At 55.2% G+C, this 17938-nt stretch overlaps 4 protein-coding genes across 4 annotated transcripts; 1 reads left to right on the top strand and 3 right to left on the bottom strand.

The window, feature by feature from the left end:
* Positions 1 to 2274: 2274 nt before the first annotated feature.
* JCM15063_004510 (uncharacterized protein) lies at positions 2275 to 4126 on the top strand (the record flags this gene model as incomplete). Its single annotated transcript, XM_076679980.1, has 4 exons — positions 2275 to 2648; positions 2716 to 3199; positions 3281 to 3673; positions 3758 to 4126. 4 exons carry the CDS (start codon positions 2275 to 2277, stop codon positions 4124 to 4126), a joined length of 1620 nt encoding a protein of 539 aa, XP_076532957.1.
* A 560-nt stretch (positions 4127 to 4686) lies between these two features.
* On the bottom strand, positions 4687 to 8696 carry JCM15063_004509 (uncharacterized protein; the record flags this gene model as incomplete). Its single annotated transcript, XM_076679979.1, has 17 exons — positions 4687 to 4768; positions 4853 to 5174; positions 5235 to 5402; positions 5470 to 5698; positions 5764 to 5945; positions 6012 to 6158; positions 6223 to 6359; positions 6434 to 6537; positions 6605 to 6716; positions 6789 to 7040; positions 7108 to 7165; positions 7231 to 7470; positions 7530 to 7583; positions 7734 to 7878; positions 7943 to 8167; positions 8231 to 8386; positions 8526 to 8696. 17 exons carry the CDS (start codon positions 8694 to 8696, stop codon positions 4687 to 4689), a joined length of 2784 nt encoding a protein of 927 aa, XP_076532956.1.
* Positions 8697 to 9110: 414 nt separating this feature from the next.
* On the bottom strand, positions 9111 to 12439 carry JCM15063_004508 (uncharacterized protein; the record flags this gene model as incomplete). The annotated part of the gene is made up of 11 exons (XM_076679978.1): positions 9111 to 9169; positions 9236 to 9744; positions 9817 to 10110; positions 10182 to 10356; positions 10426 to 10444; positions 10507 to 10850; positions 10915 to 11047; positions 11114 to 11446; positions 11519 to 11683; positions 11760 to 12166; positions 12259 to 12439. The coding sequence occupies 11 exons, from the start codon at positions 12437 to 12439 to the stop codon at positions 9111 to 9113; spliced, it is 2619 nt and encodes an 872-aa protein (XP_076532955.1).
* Positions 12440 to 13069: 630 nt separating this feature from the next.
* Positions 13070 to 17355, bottom strand: JCM15063_004507 (uncharacterized protein; the record flags this gene model as incomplete). Its single annotated transcript, XM_076679977.1, has 18 exons — positions 13070 to 13181; positions 13239 to 13521; positions 13592 to 13859; positions 13925 to 14155; positions 14220 to 14360; positions 14423 to 14450; positions 14512 to 14651; positions 14719 to 14930; positions 14994 to 15229; positions 15289 to 15359; positions 15424 to 16020; positions 16080 to 16109; positions 16170 to 16240; positions 16306 to 16538; positions 16596 to 16708; positions 16775 to 17092; positions 17162 to 17215; positions 17278 to 17355. 18 exons carry the CDS (start codon positions 17353 to 17355, stop codon positions 13070 to 13072), a joined length of 3216 nt encoding a protein of 1071 aa, XP_076532954.1.
* Between the last annotated feature and the right edge of the window lie 583 nt (positions 17356 to 17938).

The raw sequence follows: 17938 nt of genomic DNA, 5'->3' as shown, positions 1-17938 counted from the left end.
CCCCCGCCCCCCCCCCCCCCCCCCCCCCCCCCCCCCCCCCCCCCCCCCCCCCCCCCCCCCCCCCCCCCCCCCCCCCCCCCCCCCCCCCCCCCCCCGCTGCGCCGATTTGCATCGGGCATGCGGAGAGGGGACCGAGCTGTTGATGCTGTATTGTGCTACTGCGTCAGAGTACATCTTGTGGGCGGGAAGAAGGGGTTTGAGCTCACCTCGGACGCTGAAGAGCCGGGATCACTCCGTCAAGCGAGCCGGCATGAAGTTGGAGTTAGCGAAACTGTAGGTGAGAGGGATCGGGAGGGGAAGAGAGTGAGCGATGGTGACCGACAAGGAAAAACAGGGCGATGACGACGACGACAAGGGGGAATGGAGGAGGTGCGAGAGCCAGGAGTAGAGGACAGACCGCCAAGAGGGAGAGAGTATAGAGAGAAACGGAGGACTCCCGAGTATAGGTGATTAGATCCACCAGAATCATTCCGAGGTGGAGTGAAGAGAAGGGAAGCAAGAGCAGAATCGCTCTCGCAGCTCTCAATCTCGTCTCTCAGCAGGTCCGCAGTAAAACGTTCGCGAACGAGAGGATCGTGCGAATGACGCTAGTGGCATTCCTCGCTCGCGTATCCCTCAACCCGCCTCGAGTTGACCATGCGCCGCGGCGCTCTTGATACCGATAGGGGTCTGCGATTGAGCTGCCCATCCCTGAACTCGAAGCGGCTCGTTACGAGGCCTGCGAAGGATTGAAAAGGATGAACGCGTTGGACTTTGTCCGACGATGCCAACTCGCACCGCCCCTAGAGCTCAGAGCTCAGAGCCCAGAGCCTCTCATTCGCCACGCGCCTGACTGTCTCTGCGCGTGGAGCGTCCCAACCTCGGTACATACCTCGGAGTTGCAGACGAGTAAGAATGGGGCAGCGAAGAGAGCGATCGAATACAAAGCTAGAGCAAATATACAGTTTCTGTCAAAGAAGCGTACCTGAAAAACGAGCGATTCGAGAGAAGTATCTACTGTAGCAGAGGAATGCGAGATTCGGCGGTTTGAGGTAATACATATGCGCAAACTCTCTCTTCCGCACGTCAACTTGCATCCCAATACACGCGGAAGCAGCACAATCTCGCTCTACACACCCTGCCGAGACTACATCGGCTCTCGTAGCGACCTTGCCTCCCGTTGTGCTCCCCACGACCGTGCTCGCACCCCCTCCGCGCGATCTCGATTCCTCCTCTAACCGTCTCTTGTAGCCACCTCATCCTTGTTTGCCGCTGCGTTCGGAGCAGCGCGCTCCCGGGTGAAGCCCGGGAGGAGATGGTTGAACATCAGTGAGTATATCACTCTGTTAATTACTTACATAACTGATCACCGAACCCTGACTATCAGCAATCGGACTTCGTCAACAGGCCTGCGCGTCGAAGAAGAATCCCTTCTGGAGCAGAGGACGCAGAAACACCTCCAAGTCGCAAACAAAGTTCCAACCACCGACGCGCAGCTTATGCATATCGGCGATTCAACGCTGTTCGAACTTTCGAAAGTTCTGCTTGCCAGGAGTCGAGCTCTCCGGCTCAAGTAGATGATCCGAGATCGCGAAAAGGCCATGTTGTGGACCTCGTATCGACGGCAGCGGGAGGCTCGAGAGGCCTGGCCGAAGTGAATTGAGCATGCTCTCATCGCACTGATCGCGTCGAGCAATACTTCGAGAGCACCTTAACCCTGGGCCACACTTTAGCGCAAAATTACTCGAAGCGGACAATTTTACAGGGGGAACAGGCGATGAGCCCGCCATCTTTTGCGGAAACCTTCCCGAAACGGCGTTCTCGCACAAATGTCTCTCCCCCTTTCCGAGCATGGATTGTCGCGGTTCAGCCTGCAGTGAGAGCTAGATGGGCCTCTCGCACGCTAAGCGTTTTCGTCACAGAGAGCCTGGGGACTGGAGGCCTCTCAGATCCTGCTCGAACCTGTTCCTCACCAGCCATCTCGTACCGGACGATCACACTCTTGCAGCAGAGCACTCTAGCACACACACACTGCTAGCAGATACCTCTCTCATTCGACTGCCTCCGCAGATTCACCTCGTCGTCAAAAGCTCGCTCGCAGCTCAGCTTCGGCATCTCCTGTCCGCCTGATCGGCATCCTTTGTGGTCGCGCCGCTCCTGTCTTCTCAACAGACGACTATTGCCAGAAAGGCACCTCTTGACGATCGTCGGTTCTGTCTCGCCAAAGGAGCTCACACGACCGACTGCACCGCTCGTGCTGCACCGCTTCTTCCCTCGCCTCTCTCCGTCCGCATCATGCCCGTCTCGTACATCACCGACAACGCGCATTCGGCAGCTCGAGTGCTTGCGCCGCATATTCGTCGACGCAGCTCTGCCTCGGTCTCGCAATCGATCGCATCTCCCTTCATTTCCCATTTGACGTACGATGCTCGTACGGGCGAAATTGCGCTTCCGCCATCACCACCACTGCACGCATGGGACGACAAGCGGTCAGAAAAGACCGGTCTGGGACTCTACCCAGGACCTAAGCAAGCACCTTTAAGCGCATGGAGCTCGTCCGCACCAAAGGGCAAAGCGTTCTCGCTCCCGCGACCATGGTACTCTGCCCTCGCGCTCGGATCTATCACCTTGACTTTCATCTTCCTGCTGTCCAACATGGTTCCTTCTGCGTGAGCTTGATGCCCTCTATCAGCGTTTGACCGCTGGAAATGCTCACGTCTTTTCTCTTGTGTATAGCTCAAATTCTCGCGCCACGACTCTCCTCGCACGGATACGAACGGGCAACAAAGCTTCGTGCGAGCCCTACTCTGCATTCGGCACGCTCCAGGTCGACCCGCACGATGCCGATCGCAACCGCTGGGTCCCCTTCGATCGGACATGTCAACCTCCCAATTTCCTCGCAAAACTGCGCGACTTTGCCCTGCACGACTCGCCTCGAGTCGACCCTTCTGCGTTCTCGTGGCTCCACAACAAGACGGCACTTTTGATTGGTGACAGTATCTCGCGGGAACACGTCGAAAACTTCTGTCAGCTCATGGGCGAAGAGAGCGAGGTCGTGCGACCGAATCACCGTTGGGCGGCGGGACCGTCTCCGATGAGGGCTCCGGTAAAGGCTTCGCACTCGATTGAGCGACCACAACGTTTGAACAGCCGAGGATACCGTGTCGTGCGAGATGCTAGCAGACCCCGCATCTGCTACATTCCGAAGCTTGATTTCCTCGTAAGTTCTCCGAACACAAGAATCGCTGTATGGTAGCGAATGATTCGCTCATTCTTTCCTCCTTCTACCCTTTGCTCTCAGCTCGTCTCCGTTTTCCACTTTGGACTCGATCAGGAGGATTACTGGAGAGAGTCTCGCATGCCGCAATATTCGTCCCCGGGAATGTTTGAACATCGACTCGTGGATCAAATCACTCCCTTGATCAACCATATCCGAGCAGACGGTCGTCGCTCGGCTCCCGATTACGTCGAGATCACTTCGGGAACTTGGGATCTCGCACGGTGGGCCGAACAGGATGTCCTCGCCCAAAAACCGACCGAGCAAGCTCTCTCCCAAGATCGCTTGACCTGGTACCGATTCCGAGTTGGACAAATGATGGACAAGGTTCGCACTGCGTTCCCGGATGCGAAGGCAAAAGTTTGGCGCACGCTTCACTACCCGACCGACCAAGTTGCCGAGTTTGATTACTTCATGGTACGTCCTTCGTGTGCAGCACAGGCTCTCTTGAGGCTCTCTTGAGGCTCTCTTGGCTAACCGCAATTCTTTGGCTGCATGTAGGACAAAATTAATCCTCGAACGACCAACGGCTCACGCGGTGCAACCGAGCCTCCTTCCTTCTCACACAACCGCATTCACCAGCTCGACCAAGCCGTGCGATCGCTCGTCCTCCCTTCCGCATCTTCGGCTGCTTCTTCCGCCGTTTCGACCCACTCGCCGAGCGGTCTGACCGACGATCTCGAATCCGATGTTCCTCACCCTGAATTCCGATTGAACGAATGGGGCACGATCTTGAAAGGTCACGAAGCACACCAGAAAGATCGTCTCCATGGAGATCCTCTCCCAGGAGGATACTTGTGGGGAGACATCATGTTGCACGAATTGTACCAAGGCGTTCAACGTGCCAACTCGAAAAGCTCTTACTACTAGAGCCTATATTATATATAGCGCTGTTCCCAAATCCCCCTCTTCAGAGCTCTTTCTCTCTTCACACTTCTCGCGAGCGTTGATCGTTCGCTTACCATTCCGGGTACCTTTTCTGTCTCTTGTGATTGTACATCCTGTTCTGGTATAGAGTATTTTTGTTTTCCTCACCTCATGTCCCTCTACCCGTGGACGCCTGTGTAGCCATCTAAGCAGTCCTCTTTCATTTTGCATTTCGCATTTAATTTTCTCCCATGCTCAGATCTACCTCTCGAGCCCTGAATCCTGATGAGTCGAGAGCTACTCATGCTACTCAGTTTGAGGGAAAGCGATATTTCTTTGGGATCATTACATGTACTTTGCCGAGCAAGAAGCGATGTTTGCTCTTTGAACCGATCCACAGGAAAGCGGCATACCGAAAGAAAAGAGGCAAGGAACAATCCGACGATATTGGGGGATAGCTGATGAAATCCGAAAGACAAGCCAGTGAGAGAGAGACAGGAGGACAATTCGATAAGTTAAATAAAGGAAACGATGGCAAGGGTGGTTGCGAGATGCGGGGGTTTTCAGGACGAGAAAGTGAAAGCGGGCGAGAGCCAGCTTTCGTATGAACTCGAAGGCTTGGGATCAGCCGTGATTTTGAGAGCGCTGTGGTTCGTACCGTCCGCAATTGCAAGAGAGTCAGCGGTCCGTGCTTTTGCTCCTGATCCCAGGAAGAGAAGAAAGACTGACCGAATTAGAACGCGGTAAGGGGTATTGAGCGAGACAGTCTCGTTGACGTTGTTACTGTTGGTATAGGTCGTGACCGGGATTTCGTAATCGGAGAACGGTGCAGGTTTGTAGCTGACGAGGTAGTCGCGAGCAGGTGCGTAAGGAGTGTAGTAGATCGAGCCGTACGTCTCAACGTCGGCGTAGTTTGCTGGAGTTGAGCGAGCGATGAGCTGATTGCTCGAACGTTTCACGAGACGCTGAGCCGGGTTCGTGATTGACGGCACCGTCGCGTTGTAGTCAATGTTGGCATCGACGAGGTCAACGGCGAGTCGGCGAGTACCAGCTGCAATGAACGGCGTCAGATTCCGGTCAATGCACCGAGAATAAAAAGGCTTGCACTCACCAGCCAGGCGGAAGTAGAGGACGGGTGGGTTATCGGTGGTGTAAGTAGCGGGTCCGGTGGCAATGTCCTCGCCAGCCGCGATGAAGGGGAGGTAGGCTCCAAGGGCGACGTCGGTTGTGTCAAGGATTGGCATATCGATCATCTTTGCCGAGAGGCCAAAGAAGGGGACTGGTTCGTAGGTACAGAGCGTCATCAGTATGCAGGAATAACAGTGGGTAAAAGTATGCAGACTTGCCACTGTAGCTCTCGTTGGTCACCGGCGAGTTGAGGTTGACCCAGCCAGAGTAGAATGGGAATTTATTGATGTCGGAAGCGAGGAGGTTCGGGGGATAGACAGTGACCGAGACAGTCTTGGTTTGTCCTGGAGCGAGGGTGAGGGTACGACTGGAGAAGCCGACTCGAAGAGCATTTGCGTTGCTGACCGCGGCGGGAGAAGTCGACGGGATGATTTGGTTCGATGCGCCCTGTTCCGATGCGACGATCGCGTCAACATGAGAGTTTGGATTCACTGCGATGAATAACCGCTTACGTTGTTGTAGGTTGCAACACCTTGCGCGTTCGTCCACTGCAGGTTGTATGTCACAGGGGTGTCCCCCTTATTGGTGACAGTGAGAGGCTGGGTCCTGTTGAGGTACGCCGTATCGTTGAGCTGAATGATGCTAGGCGAGATGAGCGTCCTGCGCGCAATTGCGAGGTCAACCTGCACGAGGCCTGTTCGAGATCCACAACCAATCTGAATATCTGATATGCGAAGATGAGTGGCAAGACGATACTGACCAGCTCCTTGTCGAACAGCGGTGGTAAGAGATGATCCGCCATAAGCAGTCGGAGTCTGGCTCGAGGTCGTCATCAGAAGACTCTTGACCTGTTCGGGAGACAGGTTCTCTGCCTTGCGCGCCGACAGGATCAGAGCAGTGGCTCCGGCTGTATAGTTGGTCTAGCTCAGCTCGGCACAGCTTGATGCGTGCAGGATATTTCAAGAACTCACCAACGAAGGGACAAGCCATGCTGCTGCCCCTCATGATTCCCAAACCGCCGACGACAGTCGAGAGGATGTTGACGCCGGGCGCGACCAGTGAAGGGACACCGTAGAGATCGTTTGTCGGACCATAGTTCGAGAAGGTCCTGCGGCAGTACAAGAATAGTGTGAGCACCCAATGCCGAGTTTGATGTCGAGATGATTCTGACTATGTACGTACGAGATGACACCGCCACTGACTGTATCGGCAACGTAAGGGACGAGCGGACCAAAGGGGAACGACATACGCACGCCTCGAGGCATCGAGTTGTAGTAGTTGAGCAGCTAAAGCGGGAAAGTGTGCTGAGCTCGTGATCGTACGCCTAATCCCTCCGAGAGGCGAAGAGCTTACTGTCAATCCGTCTTCACGACGAAGACTGCCCACATACGACAATCCGGTTGTGCCTGCGTTGAGCTGCGGGATCGCAAGTGCTCCAGCACTGTTGTAGATGAGCACGATTTTGCTGAGAGTAGTTGGAAACAATCGTGATCAGATTCGTAAGCTCGACAGTACACATCAAGCTGATCCCACTCACCCTCCTGCTTTGCCGACATTGGCGAGTTTGACAGTGAAGTCACAAGTTCCTCGCTGGACGACAACGACACGCTTCGAAAGGTCAGGAGTGTTGGCTGGGAGCGCCTTGCATGCATCGTTCTTAAGAGTCGGGTCCGTCGAGGTAAAGTACAGGGTGTAATCGCCCGTGTCGTTGAAGGGCGTCGGCGATTGGTACGGGATGGAAGGTTTGCCGAGAATGTTGGCGTTGTAGACGGGATAGTAGGCGGAATCGCTACAAGCGGCAAATGGTCTAAACGTGCTGGGACGAACACGGAATCGAAAGAGAAAAGCTGGCCTACAGACTACCGACAGAGGTTCCTCCGATAGTTGCGGCAGGAGAGTCGGAGAAAAAGAGACCTGCAAAAATACGCGCAGCTTAGTTTCCCGATATCGAGCTGTGTAATGCGCCCATGCAAACTGACCTTCAGTTCCGTCGTTACCACTTGCAACCACGACATGGATGCCTTTCGCAGTGAGATACTCGGTGATGATTTGAGACGGCGAGTTGTCAAGCCATCCGACTCCACCTGCAATCGATAATGACAAGATGTCGACGTTCTCTCGCAGTCCACGGAGCATCGCTTGAACGAGCACATCTTCTCCGGTGTAGCCTGCGCAGCCAATCACGCGGTAATGTCCAAGCTCGGCTTGGGGTGCAACACCTGTGGCAGGACAAGTTCAGCATCATGCACTTCCATTCGCCGAGGGATATCTCGCGCACCCGAGAATCCATACTCGTTGGCGAGCGCGCCGATAATGCCAGTGACGTGAGTGCCTGTGGAAAGCGGACATCAGGGTCAACGAAATTTTTGCTACTGTGAGACGCTGTCGACTTGCCGTGATCCGCACAGGTAGAGTCTATACAGATCCAAAGCGTTAGTGCTGCATCACAACAGACGAGAGTCCTTGTCTCGTGCGAACATACAGACGGTGCCAGAGGGCATTGGCGCGTTATCCCCTGTGTACGCATCACCGACAAAGTCGTACCCAAAGGAGATTTGGCATCCTGGACCGAAGCAGCCGCCGAGGATCGGGTTCGTGTAGTCGACACCGCTGTCGAGTACCGCAATCTACGCATGGGCCCTCGAATTAGTCACCCATATCGGGGTGCTCCGGTTCAGCGAGAGGTCAAACCTTGACACCAGCACCGAGGATACCAGCGTTGTGGAGCTTGTCAACTCCGGTTTGCACATGCGACGTGAAAGTATCGTTCAGGTAGGCCGACGCAGGCGGAAAGTTGGTTCCACGCTTCGCCAACCGAGCGCTCGTGTCAACAGGAGTGCTCGATGCGGATGTGACAGGCGCATCCGAGTTGATGACCGTTTCGGGCAGACGGAGGATGCGAACGGGCCAAACTTTCTGCTCGAGAATTTCATAACATCAGTGTTACACGCTGGCGGGTGGGGGACCATTTTGACTCGCCTTGACGCCGTCAATCTTGAGCAAGTCGTCGACTGTGGTGCCTTCGGGAACCTTGATACTTGCGCCGTGGAACACTTCGGGCAGGTCCTGGTAAGTTTGCTGCACTGAAATCGAGAGTCCTTCGGTCTTGAGTCCAAGCAGGACGTGGTTGAGCAGCTGTCACGCACAGACGACGAGGCAGGTCAGCAACGATGCAATCGCTCGACATGACGCGTCGGATGCGAATGTTGATTGAAATCGGAGGCGCGGCTGCGGGCGGGGCAGCCAAGATCAGGCGAACAGGCGCGACACTCACGTTGACGGCGCTGAGTCCTCGCTTCGAGAGTGCACTCGCGGTTCCATCCACCTCGACGATGTAGCTGTTGGGTACAAACTGCGCGAGGTCGTTGTTCGCGACTCCGTGGCGGAACGCGGTCGCGAGCGCGGCAAACAGCACAAACAAACAGTGCACAGCCTTGAACGCCATCTTGCCAGCAAGCCGGGTGAGAGCAACGCGTGCGCGAGTCAAAGAGCCGTGTGGGCGTAGTGGGCGAACGAGCGGAAATTCGGAAAGAGCGGATGAGTGAGTCGATGAAGAGAAGGCGATCCAAAGTCCGCGCGCGCGCATTGCTCGGCCCTGCGCAAATTGCGAAGTCCTCTCTCGCGCACGCGCCACTCGCAGGATTTGTCAATCATTTTTGCACATCAAAGGGGGTCGGACGAGTCGTTCCTGCATCATTGCCTGGGACCCGGCAGACAGTATCGATGCATCGTGCGCATGCCAGATTCCATCGAAGCGAGAAGCCTGAGCTTGTTTCATCTCCAAGCTCCTGAACTTAATCGCTCGAAGCAAGCACCTCCTTCATACAGTCTCTGTCCAGAACTGCCTCGTTCCTTTCTTTCATTGTGCTGGAAAGCCCGCAAAGTCGGCTGGCACCGGACGAAACGCCGAGGGGTACCCTGTAGTTCGTCCAAAGCATGATGAGCTAGCTGTCGTGGGAACAGACTCGAAAAGAAGAAACTGACCGACTCCAGCTTGGACCGGTTCGACCCATGCCTGTTCACTGCCTGCCATCGCAGGTTCGAGAGAAGAAAAATCGGTCGCAAACGACACAAACCCGAGCCGGGTATCGGGCGTGTGACCGTACGCATGCTCGGTAACATTGCGCGGGTCGCCAAATGGGTAGAGCACAGGCGCGAACGCGTCGACAGGGTGTTGTTGCATTGGCGGAAGCTGCTGTAGTCGTGGATCCCCAGCACCGACAGGGTAGTAATCGTTCGGAATGACCGAGTACGCGTCTCCGACTGGGCCTGCTCCACTGGGAAGCGGTTGAGAGTGAAGGAAGCGATGATCGAACGGCGAGTACGCTGGGCCGTAGCTTGCGCCGCCACCAATCTGGCTCGTCTGAGGTGCAAGCGGGAGGGATGGATCACGAGCATGCCCCAACGAAGAGTCGCTGCCCGGAGAGACTCCTTCTTGAACAGGGGAAGATTTTTGTCGCCCCTGTTTGCGCTCGAGTCGAACCGGGGGATTACTGTACGAGCAGCACGACGATGCAAGTCAGCCATGTCAATGTCCTTTCAGGATAGCAGATTCAAAAGCTCACAGGATGGATCGGTCGACGTCGGTCCCGGCTGACAGGATCTCACTCAGGTTCCCATCGAATCCGAGATTCGAAGGCACCGTCAAGAGACTCTGAAGACTGATGTACGCCTTTTCTTGCAGCGTCTTGAGTCGTGGCACGTACAGCGAACAGGGAGCTCCCGTCGCTCCGGCAGTCTCGAAAATCGAAACCGCTTCGCGCAGTTGTCCCCAGGCAAAGGGGGCCAAAACACTCCGAGGGGCTTTGATGCACAACGAAGCTTGTCCGACAGAGGCTGCGAAAGCATGGAAGAAGATGCTGCAAGATCAAGTCAAGAAGCATTCAGTTCAGGTCGCAGTGAGACATTGATAGGCGCGAGAAGAACGTACTGCCACCAGCGTGGCGCGAGGACGGGATCCAGTGTAATCCACGACTTGGCTACGGCGACGAGGTACACGGCAGTCTCGCACGAAAGCGCCTCGACGGACGCCCGGTAAGGCGATTGAAGCGGCTCTTGTGGGTGGTTGAGCAGAGCGTGCGCGAACGCCGGTTTGTGTAGGTAGACTGCAGAGTTGAGTCCCCCGCGTCAGTACAGAGCTATGCACCGCAACGTCGAAAATGCTGGTTACGCACAGAGCACTTGAGAATACATCTATGCGTTTCAATAATCCGTCAGTTCAGGCGGCATTCGAGCTGAGAAAGGGACATATTCACTTGATCCATAGTGTGCTGCTGCAAACGCTCTATCAGCGTTGCGCCCGTTTGCTGTCGAGGCACGGGAAGTTGAGCAATGGAACGGGGCTTGACGACGAACGCATCCGGCGGGAGTACGCCCGATCGCACAGACGCAGGTGACTGCCGCACGAGCGAGCGCAGCTCTTCGTCGAGCTTGAGGATTGTCGAGTACGAAGGCGATTTGATCGAGAACGCCAAGTCGATGACTCTCGCAATAAACACGCCGAGTTGCCACTTGCACACGTCGAACGGCGGCGCATTTTCGGGCATCTGCGTGTCAAACTGCGAGTTCTGGAGCATGTAGGGCCGGCCCGCGATGAAAGCTGCCCACAAAATTTTCTCAACACACAATTTCGCGAGACCTGTGCGTGGCGATCACGGACGTACCTTGCATTCTCTCTATCGTGATTAATTCCCAAAAGATGCGCCTTCGACGATTTAGCTCTTCTCCCGAAAGACCAAAAAGCGTGCCATCTCGATGGAGCGCTTGGGTCACGAGGAAGCGCGATGCGATACCGAGCTAAATCCAAATCAAGTAGAGGTCAACGATGAGATACCAACGTCAAACCGTGACCGGCCAACTTACCATGGGATAGAAGGTTTCACCGCCTTCCTTGAGGTCGTGCTGGCACAGGAGGTAAGAGCCAGCCAGCTGCACTGCCTGAGAGGTTGCGAGAGTGTTGTTCGAAAGCGCTTTCGCAGCGGCGAGAATATTCTGGGATCGCAGGAAATACCGCTGTGCTTCCTCGTTGAAGGTAGCCGGCTTCTGCGGATCGAACAGGCTTCCGAGCGACAGAACGGCGTATACTGCGCCAAGTTTGGTCGCGGCTGGGTGGTTTGCTTCAATTGCTGCGGGAAGATAGTCCTCGTAGAATTCCTTCGGCGAAAGCGGAGTGAATTGAAATGCGACGAATGAAAACTGGTCAAACGAATGCCAAGCAGTTAGGATCCGGTACGGCATACAAGAGGCAGATCCTGAGTTGGGACCGACATAGTTTTTGGCGAGGCGATTGATCTCGGGGAGAGGAGGCAATAGGCCTCGGTAGTGTTCGATCTCGGCATTCCCTTCACGTCTGCTGCTGCCGAGCTGAACGACCGGATGACCCTCGGTAAGTGGAGGCCTATCTTCTTCCGCACTTAGCTTGTCGTCGTCGTCCTGTGAATTTGGTCATCGCACTCGTAAGCGTTGAAGTAGGAGACAAAGGCCGAGCGAAGCTATAAAGCCAGCGCACCTCGTCGAAATGATACGCGGGGCTCCCGCTGGCGCCCAAGTAACGACCAGATTCGTTGCTACCTATTCTGAGCGATCCGACGCCAATCACGAGCTTTTCGAGGGTGTCTGCCGGATGCTCGTCGTCCTGTGCACCTCCATCGTCGCTTGTGGCCTCGCTATCGTGCGGCAAGGGTCCTGCAGACGCCGTCTCGATTTCTGCCTCGACTTCCTTTGACAGAGGTGTCGTCCGTTTGAGAGCGTGCTGCAATTGTAAAGGTGGAGGGATCTGATCCTGCCCTCCGAGGTCTTTCACGACGGATTCGAGAAACTCGATGCGCTTGAGAAGCAGTGAGAATTCGGCTTGAATCTCGAGTGCACGACCTGGCGGTTTGCGCATGCCGTCTGGGCAGATGTCGGCACAATTACCTAGGCACAGAACGAGCGTCAGCCATCCGGTCGCCGTCCAACACTCCTGCGCCGTTTTGATCGGCGCATGCCCAATCGTCTGTCCTACTCACGCCTTCTGCATGCCGAGCATGGGAACGTCCGATCGCACTTGAGTTTCAAACGCCGGCATTCGCGGCAGCTCAGAGTTGCACGCGGTCGAGGCTTCTTGCCGTCTTTCGCCTGCAGAGAAGCAAAGGGATCAGTGACAGTAGCGTAGCGTGTGCTCGTGTGGGAGATCCACCTCGTCGCCATTGCTGCCTGCGCTCGTGGATCGCTTCCCGTGGGGCTGGCTCGTAGATGTCGGGTTCAACATTTTGCCATCCGACGACGCGTCGAAGGTTCCAAGGCGAAACGATAAGAGATCTGATGCGGCTGTAGTGGTCTAGTAGTCGATAGTCGTCAGGTAAGATAGGCAAGAGAAGAGCCCAGACAGGACCCCGGGCCCGCAGGTTCAATTTCGGCTTGCACCGCTCAAGACCGTTACTCCGTCAGGATCCAAATTCCTAGCGAACAGCGCTGTACTGTCGCTGAAGAAAGCCATGCTCTACAGATATACCGACTCGACGTCAGCCCTATCCCCTATCTGGAGCTAAGTGACGCGTGGCTCACAATTCAGCTGCGCACGTGTCCGGACATGTCCCGCTCGGCTCGGCCTCCGCGGCCCTGATTTCGTCTTGCTCACGAAACAATACAACCATGCAAGGTCAGACCGTGAATACTCATCACGCAGCGATCCGGGATCAAGCCGCTGGATCTCGGAAAATGGTTGGGCTTCCAGCACAGACCTGTTTGAGCTCGTTCAGGGAAATAAGTTTCGGAGGCGAATTACAGGGGTGGGACTAATACGAGCAGACTTGGACTACAAATTATGTTATGTACAGACTACCATTCGAGCTTGGCCCCTTCAGGACCGCCACATGACTTGTCCGCCTCGCCGCAACTGCCAGATGCCGCCTTCTTGTCTGGTTCGGCATCACCGTCCGGACCCACAATTCTAGAAAACAACATCCTGATCAGCTTGTGCAGACGAACAATAGAAGAGATTGCTTACTCTAGGCTACTCGTCGGATTCTTCTCCTTCACAGCGGCCGTGGCCTTGCGCACCATCCATTTGCTGCTGCCAATCAACGCGTCGAGCTCTGCAATTGGTGGTAATTGGATCAAGAGATCACCATCTTCCTCCTTGACGTTGAACGCGAGGATCTTGTAGTCTTCATCGTTCTTGCAGTCACCCGTATCGAGCGCAAAGTTTCGCTTATGTAGTGGGCATGAAACGTAAAGAGAACCATTCTCTTCGCCAATGATGCCGTGTTCGAGCACAAACGCGCGTTTGTCTGAAGCGTCGCAGCAGTCGATCAGGATTTCGATCTGGTCACTCGAAAACGAGCGTGAGATAAGACTCACGAGGACACATTTGCTGCGTGCAGAAGTACCCGCGACGAGGGACATGAAACACGGCGAGCTGCGTGTCACCGTACTTGATCGCGCAAGAAGACGTATTCGCTTCACTCGGCTCGAGATCGTCGACCCGCAGCATCTTGGTGTAGGACCACTCGGTCCTCGGGGTCGCCAAATCTTCGTCTCGGAATCGCTGCGGTCGGCTTTGCGGCCAGTTGGCTGGTCGCGTTTGGTTCCGTTCCTCGATCGGCTCGATTCCCTTCCTCCGCTCATCCTGTTTTCAGTCAACTCAGCATCAGCAGAGCTTCCCGAGATCCAGCATTGGAAAAATTGCCTTACGGTGTTAGCGAATTGTCTAAACTTCCGGCGAACGCTCGGGTCCTTCAGCGCAACTGCCCATTCATCAAAATAGTTGCCAACCAACGAGTTCATCTCGGCCTCAAGCTCTGCATTGATTCCGAGCTCGTCATCGAGGATGATGCGACGGAGTTTGGTGATGCCTCCCTCGAAGCTTTCGAGCCACGCCGAGGTGCGTTGTAATCGATCGGCAGTACGAATGTAGAACATGAGCTGGCATTAACAATTTGTCAGGTGTGACCACGATGCATCGAGGTCAAGAAAAGCACCGACTCACATATCTGTCCAAAATGGCAGTCACCTTTGATGGCGGTACATCGGCAACGAGCAATTGTGCGTGCGCAGGTTTCATTCCACCGTTGCCGCCCACAAAGATGTTCCAGCCTTTGTCTGTAGCAATCAAGCCAAAGTCCTTGGACTGTAAGGAAACGCGTCAGGCGCTGCGCATCGTGAAACACGGGCCAGAACGAGGTTGCACACCTGAGCTTCTGCACATTCTCGCACACATCTGGAGGTGCAGGAAATATCAGCAATCTAGCCGAGGAGCGACTGAATCGAGTGTAGCTCACCCGGAGACTCCGCCTTTAATCTTGTGCGGTGATCGGATACCTTTGTAGCGAGTCTCAAGGTCGGTGGCCATCTGAACCGAATCGTCGAGACCAAATCGGCACCAGCTTGAACCGACACAGCTCTTAACGGTCCGCAGCGACTGTTTCATCCCTATTCATGAGCAACCAGAACTGAAGAGCGACACAGAAGGGGCAGAGTGAACGGACCTTGCCGTATGCATGGCCCGACTCGAAGCCGCTGTCGATGAGTTCTTGCCAGATATCGAGCAAATCGGCCTTCTGTGCGCCGAACATGTCGATCCGCTGACCGCCGGTGATCTTGGTATAAAGCTTATACTTTGCTGCGACCTTTCCAATCGCAATCAGGCCAGCCGGCGTGATTTCTCCCGCCGCTACCCTTGGCACAACGGAGAACGTGCCTGTCGAGTCGACGTATTAGCGTAAGAGTCACATGACGGGGTGAACAGACATGTAGTACTGACCGTCTCTTTGGATGTTGGCGAGGAATCGATCGTTGGTGTCTTGCAATCCATGCAACTCTTTCTTCATGACAAACTCGCCGTGTAATGATGCCAGGATCGAACCACACACGGGCTTGCATACCTCGCAGCCCTCGCCTTTGCCGACAGTCGAAAGTATCTCGTTGAATGTACGCAGCTTGCGGATCTTGATCACGGCATAGAGATCGGCTCGAGGCATAGCAAAGTGGGGACACAGACTGTGTAACAGCAGCGGGAAGTCAGCTCTGCACGGTGTAACCTCTCGCGAGCAACTGACTGATTAGAGACCGCTTTCCCGCTCTTCTTCATCTCGGCTTTGAGGAGGCTAGTGACGAGAGGGATACAGCCCTAATTACAAAAAATGTCAGCTTGGATCTTAGCTAGTGAAGGGTTGCGCGAAATAGGGCCTAACTCCACAGCCTGTTCCGGCTTTGGTGCACGACTTGACCTTTGCGAAATCCGTGATCCCGTCTTTGACGCATTTGGCGATCGCACCTTTCGTAGTGCCGTGACAGGAGCATACTACATCGTCATCGGCGAGATCACCAGCTTCATCTTCGTCACTTCCTTTCTTCCCGAGAATGAAACTCGAAGGCGAGACGTCGAGTTTCTTCTTCTTCTTGACGAGCGAGACGAGCTTCGTGAAGGCAGAGGTGTCGCCGATCAAGATTCCACCGACAAGCCGAGAACCGTCTGCGGTGAAGATGAACTTCTTGTAGGTCGAGCCAAGCGGATCAAGGTAGGTGAGAGCTTTGACAGGATCGTTCCGGGTGCTTCGAGGCACCTTGCGACTCGGTTTGTACGTCATTTCGACCTCTCCATCCTCTGTCGCCTTTCTCGCCTCCTCGGCTTCGGCAGCCTTGACCGCCCGCTCGTCTGCATCGAACTCGCCGAACGAGGCAACGTCGACTCCCATGAGTTTCAGTTTTGTCGAAAGGTCTGGATGGTTCATTTTGCGTGGTGCATGAGATGCGGTTTGCGTCAGGTTGAAGGCGAGGATATCGGCCATCTGCGAATAGAGGTTCAGTAAGTTGCTTTCGCGAGTGAAGGACGGGCACTCAGACATACCTCAATACCGGGGCCAATCAACCCGTATGTCTAGAGAAAGGGGATTCAGCATCGGGCTCAAACTGATTAAGCAGGCGAGTACGAGCTCACGTTGCCTTTCCAGTTGGCGCATTCTCCGATAGCGTACACATCCGGCTCCGAAGTCTGAAGATCATCGCCGACTTGAAGGTTTTCGCGCAGGATCAGCTTCGGCCGTTTGTCCGAGAGCGCTACGTGCTTGGCTCACCTTCGATTCCACCTCGAGAATTGACTTTGATGCCAGCTTGGACCGCGAGTTCGTCTCGAGGCGAGATACCCACGCCATAGACACACAGGTCTGATTCGAGCCTCTGCCCGTCCGCAAACGTGAATCCCCCAAAGCAGGTCTCTCCATCGATCTCCTTTGTGATGAGACCTGTCGGCTCACAGGCGACGCGGACTCTGACGCCCATACCTTCGATCTTGTTGAGCACGAGTTCGCTGTTGACAACGCTGTCAGTTCCGGGCTTTACACTAGAGAATCTGATTGATGCTCACCCTGCAGCGGCATCAATTTGACGGTTGAGCGGGAAGTTCTGGCGAATGAGGATTTCGACGGAGGGGATTGTCGGGAGGTCATATACCGCTTTTGCGGCTTCGAGGCCGAGCAGCTGTCGCCATCGCAGAAAGTGTCAGTTGACAATTAGCAGAATCGGCAGAAAGAACAGCAGACTCACACCACCGCCAACTACCGATGCGCGTTTGACGTTGTCTCGAGCAGCGTACTTGATGATGGCCTCGAGATCGGCAATGTTGCGGTAGACGAAGACTCCTTTCATCTGGGGAGCGCGACTTTGTGCATAGGGCGGCAGGGCACCGTTTGAGCCGGTGGCGAGAACGAGGACGTCGTATTGGTACACGTTGCCCTTTGACGTGCGCACACACTTGAGTTGGCGGTCGATTTCGACAACTTTCTCGCCAATTGAATAGGAGAACCTTTCCGGAGACTGCTCGGCGTACCAGCTAGCGGTCTGAAGGTATAGACCCGTTACATTCTGTGCAAATAAACCCCACGGCTCGAGCTCAATCGCAGGCAATCAGACTCGAGCGAGAAGGCGACTGACTCGGTGCTCAAAATATTCAGTTAGTCCGACTCGGTTGTATGCCAAGTGATCTTCCTATAATGCAGCTGACGGTCAGATCAATGCTGAGAAAGACGAGCGTACACGGGAGGACAAACCTCGCCGCATGTCCGGATGTGCCACGAATTCGCTTCATCCAGGCTGAGCATCTTTTCGATGAACCCAATTCCAACCATCCCGAGGCCAACCACAAAGATTGTCTTTCGCTGTGGTGCCGCTTGGCCATGCGTGAGCGTATCGGAAGCGATTGGTGCCATGATGCTGGTCGAACGTGAGAGAGACCAAGGTCGAGGGAGCTGCAGTGCGTGCCGATAACGCGTCGAGATAGGCCATCTGCGAGCCTAGCCGTTGGCCGTACGCAAGAGGCGCTGTAGACGTCCCCTATCTAGCATGCGTGTCCGCTCGCGGGCAAATACAAATTAGTTACCATATCCAAATTGCCGGGTATCAGACAGGGGTGACGATCAGTCATAAGTCCGATAAGCGATTTCTCTTGTCTGAGAGCAGCGGACACCACAGTCCAGCCTGGCGGTTGCGCGACTGCGCAGGAGTACAGGGCCGGGACCCTAGGCCAGGCAGGCCGATCCACGTCGAGTCGCCAATCAAGATTCAAGGCGGACCGAGAGCGGACACTCTCTAATCTTCGTCCGGAGCGGACCTTGACCGAGCCTGGACTTGACGCTACTGTACTGCAGTACGCGATCACCAGAGCAAGGTACGCTGGGCGCCTTATCTGGCTAATCAAGCCGCCTATCTCGG

The sequence above is a fragment of the Sporobolomyces koalae genome (assembly GCF_050403365.1).
Source record: "Sporobolomyces koalae JCM15063 DNA, S_koalae_JCM15063T_v1_ctg29, whole genome shotgun sequence".
NCBI lineage: Eukaryota > Fungi > Basidiomycota > Microbotryomycetes > Sporidiobolales > Sporidiobolaceae > Sporobolomyces > Sporobolomyces koalae.
The sequence above is the reverse complement of the archived record's forward strand: the minus strand, read 5'-3'. Positions and strand labels throughout refer to the sequence as shown.